Source organism: Lycium ferocissimum, chromosome 4 (assembly GCF_029784015.1).
Source record: "Lycium ferocissimum isolate CSIRO_LF1 chromosome 4, AGI_CSIRO_Lferr_CH_V1, whole genome shotgun sequence".
Taxonomy (NCBI): Eukaryota; Viridiplantae; Streptophyta; class Magnoliopsida; order Solanales; family Solanaceae; genus Lycium; species Lycium ferocissimum.
In genome coordinates, this window is record NC_081345.1 from 40,409,499 (window position 1) to 40,423,612 (window position 14,114).

General features: G+C 31.8%; 1 protein-coding gene across 1 annotated transcript; it reads left to right on the forward strand.

Moving 5' to 3' along the window:
• The first annotated feature begins 4,632 nt into the window (after positions 1–4,632).
• LOC132052916 (gibberellin 2-beta-dioxygenase 8) lies at positions 4,633–12,936 on the forward strand. Its single transcript, XM_059444635.1, has 3 exons — positions 4,633–5,341; positions 9,721–10,042; positions 12,298–12,936. Exons 1-3 carry the CDS (start codon positions 4,800–4,802, stop codon positions 12,520–12,522), a joined length of 1,089 nt encoding a protein of 362 aa, XP_059300618.1. The 5' UTR covers positions 4,633–4,799; the 3' UTR covers positions 12,523–12,936.
• Positions 12,937–14,114: the final 1,178 nt, after the last annotated feature.

Sequence of the window (14,114 nt, forward strand, 5' to 3'; positions counted from 1 at the left end):
CAGGATATCATAAAGGACTGATTCATTCCTTCAAAAAAACTCCTCAGTATTTTATGATATCCATATGGTATATATCTATGCTGATACGGTATCATAAAGGACTGATTCATTACTTCAAAAAAACTCCTCAGTATTTTATGATATCCATATGGTATATATCTATAGTGATACGGTATCATAAAGGACATGTTCATTCCTTCAAAAGAATAAGAATTATAAGAAAATACAATAAACAAAGTTTAAGCTTATTTTGATATTTTTGTTTTTATATAATTTAATTTATCAAGTTAATTTTTATAAAAAAAATAGAATCATATTTTTTATATAAATTTTGTTTTCATTTCCAAAAGAGAAAAAATTTAAAAATATATTTTCTATTAATTTAGATTTGAATAAATAAGCTAGTGACTTTAGTATTTTTTTTAATTACTTCTTTTATAGTCCAATAATTTATTTTTTAATACTAGTATTAGTTTAAAAACAATTCGCTAATATTCTAATCTTTATATTTTATTTTTATTTTTGAAAAGCAAAACAAAAAGACGAAACAACAAAAAAGAAAAAGACAAAATAGAAATTTGAAAAAAAAAAACAAAAAACAAAAAAAAAAAACTATACACATACAAGCACAATAGCAAAGATGTAATAATGGGCTAATGGCCCATCATGGGGAAAAGCCGCCGAAATAAAGCATCTGGGTTAAATGGTTTGTGCCTTATGAAAACATCTTCGGTAAATAATTTATGGAGGGACAATTTCATGTAAATGGTTTGTCTAGGGTGGGCATTTCGTGTTGATTCCTCAAAGAGAATTTAAGTAGTGACATAAAAGAGCCATTTGGACAACTTGCAAGTTGCAAGTCGCTGCAACTATGTATATACCAACGGATGTACATTATACAGGGACCAATAGCCAAAAGAACCAAATATAACAAACATCTTTCTGTCTTGACTGGAGTAGTTTGTGCTAATCCTAAGCTTTCAATATGAACCAAAGAACCAAGATCACACAGCCTAAAGGAAAACATTGAATTTCCACCCACCCCGAAAATAGAGTCCGGAACCAAAATGCCCCCAAAAAAACCACTTTGAACCAAAAACCTTAAGCTAATGACAACAAGTCTTTAAACAAAAATGGACGTCTAAATATATAGAACACTTAAACCTAAAGTTTACAAATAAAACTTACTTGAATACTTCAACCCCTAAAATGACGATCCGAACGTTTACGTATCTTTGATGTATTGAACCTACATTATTGTACGAAAAAAATATCGTTACTATATAAAATATTGACGTTTCGGAGTCTTGACACACGACTAATTATTGGTCAAAGTATGAAAAAAACACTAAGTGTTGCAAAAATAAAGTTAGCCAATTTTTTTTTTTTTGTACTGTTTCTATAACGCAAGTATTTTACTTGCGCTATAGATTTTTTTTTTTTAACGGCTTCTATAACGCAAGAAAATATCTTAAAGCAGTTAATAGCTCCATCCCCGTGAACTGCTTTAAAAAGAATTACTGCGCTAAAGGTAGTTTTGTAACTTTTTTTTTATTAAGGTATTTTGGTTCAAAGTGATTTTTTTGGGGGCATTTTGATTCCGCACTCCCTAAAATATAAGAAAGAAAAAGGAAAGAGCTAAAAGGTAAATAATAACAAGCACGTGGTCTTAACAGGAAAAAACATTCACGGGTCACTTTTGGTTTGAAGTACGGAAAAGGCTAAAAGATGGGGAAGAGGACATTGTGAGGTAGGCAGCAGCAAAAAGACATTTTTTTGTGTGGACTGCCCTTCAAAGGCACTGGTATTTAATTTTGCCTCTCAAATTGGTGGTCTTTAATTTTTTTCTCTTCGCCTATTACCTCAAAATTTTGGATTCCAACTCCAGCTCAATAAAAAAAAACTCTACCTTAAGGTAGAGATTTGAAACTCTGCCTTGCGAATCCAAACTCTACGTTGCGATTTATTTTTAATTTTGGACTGAGCGGGGTTTGAACCCGAAACCAAGGAATTTTTAGCGAAGGGCAAAAATTAAAGACCGCCAATTTGAGGGGTAAAAAATAAAGACCAGTGCCTTTGAAGGGTAATCGTGCAAATGACCAGCCAAAAAAAGCCTAAAAAAGGCCCCAATTTAGGCTTAATACCGCGAGGTTCCCTTCGGCCCAAACTAATCCCAGACGCTAGCCGTCCAACCCATTCACTACAACCAAAAAAAAAAAAAATTGACCTTCTATGGCGACTAAAAGATTGAAAGGTCGTCACTAAAAGGTTCGTTGTAAAAAGAACAAGACTATTTGGGGCGACTATAGTTGCCACTAAAGATCGATGAAAAAAATTCATATTGAGCCTTAAAGCACTGTATCATTGTTATATAAAATATGTATCACAACTGTATATGTATAGTAAAATGTATAATATGTGTATAATTAATAAGTCTACATTAATTATTTATTTATTAAACAGAAATTATACATTGATTATACATTTATTATACACAAAGTATACAACAATGATATATTTTCTATACATATACTTTAGGGATACATATTCTATACGATACTGATACAGTTTCTATACGTATGATATAAGTTCTATACATATATAGTAGTGATAACAAGAATGACACAGTTTATATACATATGCTGGAATTAGTTGAAAAATGGCTAGAAAACAGAATTGTTTTGAAAAGGCTAAAATGACCTTTAAGATTCTTGGCTACCGGGTGTCAATAGTTTCACCTGGATGACCATTTGTGTCCTTATCCGCAAAAAATGTCCTTAACTTATTAGAAGTGGCTCAAAAATGTCCTCCTTCCATCTATTGGTTAAAAATGCCTTTAACGTTTCTTTAGGTTCAAAAACGCCCCTCTGTTGACTGAAATATGACATAGAATTTCATTAAACAAGTTAAAAACTTCATTACAAGGACACTTTTTCAATTGTAGAAGTAAAAGTGACTGTTTGTGAATTTTATCGGTGATCCTAACCTCTGAACCTTTTCATAATGAACCTTTAATTTCCTATTTGAACAACTTCATCATTGATCCATTTAAATCATTACTAAATTAAAAATAGTTTCATCAAGTTCAGTGATGTCTTATTTTTCCAATTATATATAGATAGATAGTCGAAAGTAGAATGAGTTCTCCCGGTGGCTTCCTAAAATACCAATATGGTGTTTGAAGTTGCTGATATGAGCCCACAATGTATCTCAAGCCCAAACAAACCTGTCTGTCTATGTGGCAAGGAATAATTCATTGGTGGGCCAACTATACACGACGATATGGACAAAATGATAAATGTTTGATCATTACTCATACCAAGAATGAGAAATGGATACTGACCATAACTTAACCTCAAATACTAGTTCGTGAGGTGAAAATTGTTCAAGACAATATAAGGAGACTAAAAAACTCATTACCCATCAATGTGGGAATTCAACAAAATCTCACATCAATAGTTTGAAAAAAAGGAAAATTATGCAGATTTAGACCAAAATGAATAATGTCACACTACACGTTTTGCCAAAATTATTGAATTCACTTGAATCCACTTAACATGGACTCCATTTACCCATGTGGAGGAATGCGGAAGGGACATGTCGTCTTCAGCGTTAGTATCAGAATCTGTCATTATTTCTGGTGCTAGCATCATATATACAAGAGTCCTTGCAAAAGGAAAAGCTGAGTAGATTGATAATCACTAGTCACAAACTCTCAATTATTAAAACCAAACAAACCCAGAGACATTTTCTCTCACACACAGACTCTTGTGATTGAATAACATCTTCGATTCTACTTAAGACAGTCCTTATACAAGGACATCCATCATTTTTAGGACCATCTCAACATGTCGACCGAATGGGACAGGCTTGTCCACTTATGTCAAGAATCTACCCATTTTTCTAACTAACAATTGCCATAAAACTATAGTAGAAATTTCTTTTTATTTGTGTCTATCTCACTGGAAGTTGAATTTAATGCAGTAACTTCACACATTTCACAAAGTAAAGATAGATGGATTTAACTCATGTTACCTAGAAGAAAATCAGTGCAAATTACTTTTCAAAAAAGTGAAGCGAGTATATATTCTTTAAAGCAACACGTGCGTAATTGAATGGTTCAAATTGGAGAGGCTGTTTTTCGAGAGATTTTAGAGATAAAAAAGTGGTTGCCAGGATACTAGCTCAAGCCTCGCAACAAAATTATGGAGCATCAAACAAGTGCTAAAATAAACAACAAAGAGACTGGCATATAAAGAACTGGAAGTGAAAACACACTGTATATGTCAAGCTTACAAACTGCCCCTCTTAGTGCTATAATTTAAGATTGCAAGTATTTACTTGAAGCCAATAAAACTATCAAACATATTTAGGGGGAGGCACACCTATGTGTAGATTTTCAAACGAATGAAGTCCACAAATACAAAAAACGATTTGAACATAATTTTACGCCAGCGATTGTCAACCTATTATCAAACTCAGCTTGCAAGGTTCTAGTTTTTAATTTAGGACTCCGATGATTTTAAAGCATGACTTCTCTCCTAAAATGATACTCCATTTATTTTACATTTTTCTCAAGCAGATATTTCCCTTACTATAATGCATATTGTTATGTCAAAAAGTATTATTTACACATCGATATAACATTTTTTTGTGCAAAGTGGTGTTAGATGACACCTCTTATCAAAGTTAGAGTATCTCCGCCTATAAAACCATAGCTTAAGTTCCAAAGTCCGCCTATAAAATACCTGTTTGATGTTACGCTATTAAGTCTTAAGTTGGCCAAAGTAAGAAACAATATGTCCGAATCTAACTTTGAATCCTACCCTCCGTTATTTCGACCACCACCAAACAGCCCATTTCAAGAATCTAACTCTGATAAAACAGAGCCACTTTTATTGGACGCTGCCATCCCTGTCATTGACTATTTCAAATGCACCACCACGACGACAACAAATCAAGAAGTTGCTGAGGACGATGAAAAGATTATTTGTCGAAATTTAATCAGTGAAGTTTGTAGAGATTGGGGATTATTTCGTTTAGTGAACCATGGAATTCCAGTTACCTTATTGAACCAAATTCAAGAACATGCTAACAAGCTCTTTTCGTTGCCCTATGAAACTAAAAAAGCCTTATTTTCCAGTAGTACTAGCAGCAATATTATTAGTCCTATATCGTATTTTTGGGGTACCCCTGCTCTAACACCCTCTGGCGCCGCTCTAGCAAAACAAAGAGGTCCAAAAGAAAATAACCAGAGCCTACAATGGATGGAAGGATTCAATGTTTCATTATCTCAATTGTCTCATATTCACTACCAAGATTTATTGCTCGAAACTTTCAGGTTCACTTCCCCTTCTTCTCCTTCTTACTCTTTTTTTTTTTTTTTTCCTTTTTGTTTGGTTGGTTTTTGCTATTTTCTTTTTGGTTATTTCGAAATATGTGAATGTGACTTCTAGAAAAATCAATGTGACTTCTAGAAAAATCAAGCCGCCAATAAATAGACAGTATATTGAGTTATTGAGCTAGTTGACAGTTAGTTAAATCAGTAGTATTAAGACTTCAATGATAGAGCCTGAAGGGGGATAAGACAGTAGTATTAAGAGCACTGTAATTATGTGGCTAAGGATCAGACAAGACAAACAGTGGCGAAGACAAATTTTTTACGAAGGGGTTCTAAAATACAAAGAAGTAAACGCACTAAGAAATCGATCGAGGGGTTCAATATATAATATATGTACATAAAAATAATTATAACCTTGTATATACATTGTAGTTTATCGCCAATTGGGGTTCAACGAAACACTTGCTTCTTACCGGCTCCGCCCCAGCATTAAAGTTATTGATCTTGAATTATTGAGTTCAAAATTTAATATTTATATGCATTTTATAAAAAAAATTAACATATATATAAAATTAAAGATATGATCTTGAATTATTGAGTTCAAAATTTAAGATTTATATGCATTTTATAAAAAAATTTAACATATATATAAAATTAAAGATAAAGCTACTAAGTTGAACCACTAGCTTTAATGGTGTGTCCGCGTCTGCCTAAAGTTGCGAATTGCGATTGATGGATTCGTGATAGGAGTATTTCTTTTCTTTTGTTCGTGATAAAGCTACTAATATAAAAATGTTAGTAAAATTATAGCTAATTTTTTACTTAACTTTTCATTTTCACGGGTCGAATCCATTGTACCTGTGAATCACTTTCCATCACAATTACCGTCCATTTTCGACTAGAGAAAAACACTGAGACAGCGAGACTACGACAGTCGTGAACGCAACAAAAATTAATTAATTAAGTAGTTAGTAGTGTTATGAAGGTCGTCAGTGCATGTCCATATTTTCTAGGCTTATCTTTTCTCTGCCGACCGCTCCACAATTAGTAGCGGCATAATAAGACACTTCGGGTTTCGTTTTATATGACGTTCTTGATTTCATTTTATTTTAATAACATTTTTATATTATATAAATATAAATATCATAAATTTAAATCATAAGTTTAAAAAATTAGTTTTAACATACATTAAGAGTCTTTCTTTTATTAAGATAACGTATGTAGTTTTAACATACATTAAGAGTCTTTCTTTTATTAAGATAACGTATGTAGCTAAAATATACTGACATGTTAAATTAAAAGGGGAGAAAAATGAGTCCGCGATTTAAGTGACACAACAAAAAAAAAAAAAAGGCTACAAAAGTAGGTTTCACGCACAGATTTTGTGCGTGAAAGAGGCTACTTTTTTTTTTTTTAAGCTATCAAAATCACATTTTTTTTCATACTTTGGCCAAAGATTAGTCATGTTTCAAAACCCCAAAATATCAATATTTTATATAGAATTTAATTTTTTTTTTTTTTTGCGTACAATAACGTTAGCTCATTACATCAAGTATACCTAAACATTTGGATCGTCGTTTTAGGGGTTGTAAAGTGCACCGAAGTAAGTTTTGTTTGTTTGGAAACTTATCATCTTTAGATCTAAGTGTCATATTTTATAGGGTTTTGATTTAACTGTTTTATTATTTAGTTAAGTCGAATGTACAAATAAAAATATTATATTAAAAAATATTTCATCCAATACAAGAGGTTCAAAATAATTTAAAAGTAATTCATTGCATTAAGTAATACATCATTTTTTTACAATAACAAAATATTCAAAATAAAACTTCAAGTATGAGAGGCTCTTTTACTCCGAGATGTTTTGCCACCACGAGACGTACTTGCACCACCACGGCCTTATTGCCCACACGAGATGCCAAAAAATGAGAGGCCAAAAAACGTGTTGCCCATACATATGAGGTATATACATATTGAAAATTATCCAAATAGAGGGAGACAAATTTGCATTTTTATGATTTGCTAATGGAAACAAATGTTAAATTGTGTTTACAATGGGACGAAAAAAATTGATATATTTCCATGTTAAATGTTAAATTTGAGTGGCTCCAAAACCCTTAACGTTGTGGGATGACCTTAATTAATTTATGTATCATAGAAGATTTGACGTAAATAAAAAATAAGGACAGGAGCATAAGTAGAAAACTAATTGTAGATTGTTAAAACTTTAAATGATCATAACTTTGCGCTCGGATGTCCGATTTACGCGATTTTTTTTTACTCGGGGTATTTTTTTCGAGATCTAGCTGGGCAAACGCCAAGCCAGTTTTTGAAAAAACACCTGTTATCTCATTCAACTTGAATTTTGCCCCAAATTTGTGCAAAAATTTCATTCATCTTTAGTAAAAATCTAATGATAAAATAAATCTATTTCGAGATGCTAATTCCGTGATAATGATGTTTTAAATGTCCATTTCGAGGTTCGAAATTCACTTTATGAAAATGAGTTAGATAGCATTAGTGAACATTATAAAAAATAAAAAGTGTCTACTTTGTTGCTTTCACCAATTTGGCTTCGTGATTTAGCCTTTTTTTTTTACTTACTTCTTTTTTATGCCAACAACATGGGATCAAACATTGTTGGGAGCATTAAATAAGATATATTATACCTTGATTGAACCTCTCATATTGGATGAATTATTTTTTAATATAATATTTTTATTTATACATTCGACTTGACTAAATAATAAAGCACTTAAATCAAAACCCTATAAAATATGACACTTAGATCTAAAGATGAAAAGTTTCCAAACAAACAAAACTTACTTTGGGGCACTTTACAATCCCTAAAACGACGATCCAAACATTTAGGTATACTTGATGTAATGAGCCGACGTTATTGTACGCAAAAAAGATATTAAGTTCTATATAAAATATTGATATTTCGGGGTTTTGAAATATGACTAATCTTTGCCCAAAGTATGAAAAAAACGTGATTTTGATAGCTCAAAAAAAAAAAGTAGCCTATTTCACGCACAAATTCTGTGCGTGAAATCTACTTTTGTAACTTTTTTTTTTGTGTTATTTTGGTTCCAATATTTTTTTTTTTTTTTTTTGTGTCACTTAAGTTGCGGATTCGGAGAAAAATAATGACGATGCTCATCTTTTTATTCGTCGTTATGTTCAGACTTCAGCTGATCAATATAGCTAATAATATAAAAAGATTGTCCGGTTTATTTTTAGCATACATATACATACCCAACCTTTTAATTATCTCCTCTCTTCTTTCATGATATTTGATTTATAGTATACAATAACGTAAGATTTCTCTAGATCTGCTTGATTCCTTTGTCCTACGTTGTGTCATAATTGCTGGTAGGCAATTATTATTTTATTAAATAAAATAGAGTACACCCCGCAGGAAAATTATTACAGCTTCCAACATCTCTTGGGGCAACCTAGGACCAGGTACTGAAGGATTAAACGAGTCAAGTCTTATCATGCATGTACTAGTGATATTACAATGCCCATAATCAATCAACTAGTTCTCGGGATTTTCCTCTTCAATGATAGATAGATAGTCTTTCCTAGTGGGCCTCTCTCCATCATTTTCATATACTATAATTTCTTATAAATTGGATAATTATTTCAATTTATGTGATATAGATTACATTATTGAGGTAATTTAATAAAAATAAGATTTTTAAAATTTAGGTTTCAAACATATCATAATACTTATGTGGCTATAAAATATTTTAAACTTGTAGTTTTAAGCATATCATAACAATTGTATGAGGGTAAAATAAGAAGTGTAATATTACTTATTTCTAAATAAATGTGTCATTCTTTTTTAATAGACTAATTAGCAAATAGTGTCACATAAACTTTAAAAAAAAGGGAATATTTCAATAGATCAATACTCTCCTAAATATTTCATTTTACGTGTCATTCTTTTCTTTTAAATCCGTTAGAAAATATCTTTTTATATTTGATAATAATTAACTTTAAATTTTTCATCTTATTCTTAATTACATTTTTTATAGCTAAGAAAAAATATCATGACATAGTAAAAATCATAAGTTCAACTCTTTTATTCTTAAACTTCAGCCTAGTTAAACAATATCACACAAAAGGAAACGGAGGGATCACTAGCATTTTCTATAGGCTACTCTCCCATTATTTTCATATTCCATGGAGTATATATACCTTTTGTAAACACAAACATTAGGATAATTTAACCAAATTTGAATTGTCCGTTGTTATGCGTCAACTTAACCTGACGATATATTAAAATTTACTATACAGACTGTAAGTGTCATAGAACATAAAATCTTTCTTATAGTACTATATTTGCTTTGGGTGGTATTGGATCTTAATAGATGCTTGCTAGAAGAATATGGGAAGGAGCAGGCTAGGCTGGCTACAGAAATATTCAAGGTTTTGGGATCAGACCTAAACTTGGGACCATTACAGTCCCAGTTTTATCTCTCAATAGCCACTGGTTTATTAAGAGTCTATCGTTACCCTATATGCCTCGAACCAGAAAGAACGTGGGGCATTGACGTACACACAGATAGCTCAGTCCTCTCTATAATACACCAAGATCAAGTTGGAGGCCTTCAAGTTTACAAAGATCATCAATGGCTCGATGTCAAGCCCCTTTCCAATACCCTAATCGTCAATATTGGTGACATGTTGCAGGTACGTGCTTTCACTAATTTGTCCATTTCAGTTTTGCATTTCTGTTATACTTCCTTCCGACCCAATTTAAGTGGCAAAAGAATCAACCATATCTTTTGACCGAAATTTCTTTATATGTTTTTTTAAATATTTTAAGCTGTTAATTATTGTGATTTATAAAACTCCACTTTTTACGTAGTTTTCAAATATATAATATAAATTTTATGTCCGAATACACAGTCAAAGTTTAGAAGTTTGAATCTCGGAATTCTAACTGTGCCACATACATTGGGGAAGGAGTAATTTTGTATAGGTATAATAGCACTTTTTGCGACTAAGTTACGTTATTGATAAATTATATTTTTAGTCCTTATGATATACGACTCAACATATTTAACTTTTAATTAATCAAAATGTTTGTTTTATGATCATTTCATGTAAAAATGTATTGCATTTGCCACTTAATTATAGAACTATATTACATGTCAAATATGGAATAACAATACAAACTTAACATAGCACGTGAGCAATTAAGTGGTTGAACGGTTAATAGTTGTGAAAAATTTGTGATGAAATGTGCATTGAAGATTGTGCTTACCCATATATGTTATAAAGATAAAATCATACTTCCAGTAATAATTGAGGGATCAAAAGTGCTATTAGCCTTTTTTTTTTTAAAAATAATTGTGATGTCCGAACTAGCTTACACGTAACTCGGTCAGTTCATATGTTACGTGCTACATCCCACCGACACATTTATGCGCATGGAGCAGATAATTCTATCCACCAAGGCGTGGGCAGATGGGAAGAAATCACCTAATATTTTTTATTTTGCTGAAATTTAAGCACAATATATTTAATGCAATCTGCTCATTGACACTAGGCACGCCCTTGAGTGCTTACCTTTTTCTAATTTTAACTTACATAGTATTTTTATCATAAAATATTTTTCTGCAAAAGGAAATTGAGAAATTTCATCTTATAGTATCATTCATTTATTGGACTGACGTTTAAACTTATGGGCTTGTTTGGTACGAGGGATAAGGATAAATAATTCCGGAATTATATTTGAGATGAGTAATTAATCCCGAGATAACTAATCCCAGGATAAGTTATCATGGAATAACTTGTTTCCAACCAAATGACCCCTATATAGTCTTCTTTTTTCTTTATCATAGAGTGCAATCCGGAAAATAATAAAGAAGAGAGAACAAACAAGATGAGATCTAGTATTATACCAACCAAGATCTCATTACTCTTTTCATCACTATAGTACAATTTAATGGACTGACATTTTTAACTTATACAGTCTTTTTTAATCATATATCTTGAAATTTCGAGAAAGAGAGTTTTACCAACCACTATAACATTAATTAATCTCTTCATCATTATAGTAGTACAATTTAGTGGACTGACATGTAACTTATAATATTGTCTTTTGTATCACACAATATTTTCCTAAATTATTGAGAAAGAGAGTCTTACCAACCATGATAACATTAATTTGTTAATAACCATATAATTTATTGGACTGACGTTTAAATCTGCTAGTCTCTTTTTTTTTATTAAGGGCCAGAATTTACATTAGTTAGTGACTATATAAGCATTACATTTTCTCGTTGATAGCACATGTAACTTACCCAACACTAGATCAGAACCTTGGAGTACGCACTTTTAGCAGTCATAAAAAGAATTACAATCCCAATTACTATACTAGAAAATTGTATGGAATACTGTGAAGTATTTACCAAGACAATTATTAAGATTACTACTTTCGCTAATAGATTTATTTTATCACTTCAAAAAAACCCAATGTCATGTTTTATGATATAAATTTATGAAGCCATATATGATGAGTTGTTTGGTTGGATAGTTGATGTACCAAAAAAAAAAAAAAAAGGTTCTCAAATTTATCCTATCAATGAAATCTAATCAATTGTAGCCAGTAGGTTTTTACTGTATTTCTACGCCAACATATCATGCTTGGTATGAATGTGCTATAAAAAAATAGAAATTAGTGATGGACAAGATCCATCGTTGAACAAAAAAAAAAAAAAAATGTTGCTAATCCAATTTAGGCACGATTAGCAACGAACAATCAAAAACTCCTACTTTAATGACGGTGTATTTAGACAGATTAGCAACGAATCTATAGCTAATTTTTTTAGCATGCAGTAAAGATTATCTACATTACAGGCCAATAATACAAAAAAATTACAAACTGTCAGTTCACAAAATATAAACTCTTATTTAAAAGATGTGTTTGGATTGTACAGGCAATGAGTGATGACAGCTATATGAGTGTGAAGCATAGAGTGAAGGTGAACAAACACGAGGAGAGAATATCAATTGGTTATTTTGTGTTCCCTGCTGAAGATGCTATGATTCAAAGCACAAAGTACAAGCCCTTCACTTACGCAGATTTTCGAGCACAAGTGCAACATGATTTGAAGACAGTAGGTCTCAAGACTGGGCTCCAAAAATATAGATTTACTGATTAAGAACCTGTTTGGATGGGCTTATTTTAGGTGCTTTTAAGCCAAAATAGTTTTTAAGCACTTTTGTAGTGTTTGAGTACAATAATTTTTCTGTGGACTTCCGGAAATCTGTTTCATGTAGCTTGGCAAGGAAATTTTGAGTCGTGGGTACAGGACCCTTTACATGTAAGACCTATTGCTCATGCAATTTGGGATCCTCATTTTGGTCAGCAGTAGTGGAAGCTTTTACTCGAGGGGTGCTCTTGGCCCAGTGAATATCGCTTATTCTGGTGTTTATCAGTGGTGGTATACAATCGGTTTACGCACTATGCATATATTTGTCTCATACACTATGGGGATGGTGAGAAGAGATATATTTTACATCCCAGAGGGGCTATAATTGGAGATACCATTGTTTCTGGTAAAAAGTGTTTTTCATTGACTTGTTTTTAAGCCAAAATGATAAAAATAAGTCATAAGCCATAAGCTAAAATTTCTAACTTATGATTTTTGGCTTACAAGTCAAAAGCCATAAGCCCATCCAAACGAGCTCTAAATCTCTTAACAAATTATCTTTATTTTTATAGGGCAAAAAAAAAAAAAAAAAAGAACTAATTTGTTCCCCCACTATCTTTAGCTGACTGTAACTTGTACAAGGTACTAATTAATAAGCAGGCTCCTTTTTTTCCCCCTAGGTTCCAATAATTTTTTCCTATGAAGAAACGCTAGATTGTAGATTACTCTCATTAATTTCATTGCGGTGTAGGACCTAGGTATCTTAGCAAATTTGAAGTAAGATTTTAATACTGGACGCAAATAGGGTGCTGCTATTTGGCACAACTCAAAATAGCACAATTTGGCACAACCCACTTAAAAAGTCCTAATTATCCTTAATGAATATTTGGCTCTAAACAATTTTTTATTTTTTCCCTCCAAGACTAAGTCATAATTACACTTAGGCATGCTCAACTTTTCCATTTTTCAAACACCTCGAGAAGATGAGCAATCTCGTTTTTATACATTTATACGTTATACATTTACATTATACATTTATACGTTATACTTTGCCTTCTTTTTTTATTTTTTATAATTTTATACCATTTAAACAATAGAAAAATCCCTAATTATACACAACAGTTGCCTCTTACTCTTTTCTCTTCTTCCTTTGCCGAAATCACAAACATAAAATGGACCCAAACATTTTCAATGTTGATAATAACAACAGTGAAAACGTTGATTACAACAGTGAAATCGATGATTACAATGGTGAAAATGTCGTTAACAACATTGAAGATGGTGATATAAGGGCAACCTTGAATAATGTTTTAGGGATTGAAGGTAATGACAGTTTGCTCTCTATGTTGGAGAAGATGAAGATGAAGATTCAGAGGATTTCAATGGTGGTGGTCCAGACACATACTTGGACAGCGAGAATGAGGGGCTCAACTTGGTGCGTGTAGAGGAAGAGGTAAATACTCCTGATCACTTTGAGGAATACAAAGAGGATCCTTTGACGGATGAATATGAACATGAGCATGATATGACAGATGAAGATGAAGCTAGAGGAGGAATGAATGAGGAGAGATATACACATGAACAAGTTTTACAAGGTCCTA

What these genes read in the sequence shown, in the direction of transcription:
- LOC132052916 (XM_059444635.1), top strand. Translation starts at nt 4,800, where the DNA reads ATGTCCGAATCTAACTTTGAATCCTACCCTCCGTTATTTCGACCACCA. An exon ending in TTATTGCTCGAAACTTTCAG is followed by an intron (nt 5,342 to 9,720) that starts GTTCACTTCCCC and finishes GGATCTTAATAG; the next exon opens with ATGCTTGCTAGAAGAATATG. An exon ending in ATATTGGTGACATGTTGCAG is followed by an intron (nt 10,043 to 12,297) that starts GTACGTGCTTTC and finishes TGGATTGTACAG; the next exon opens with GCAATGAGTGATGACAGCTA.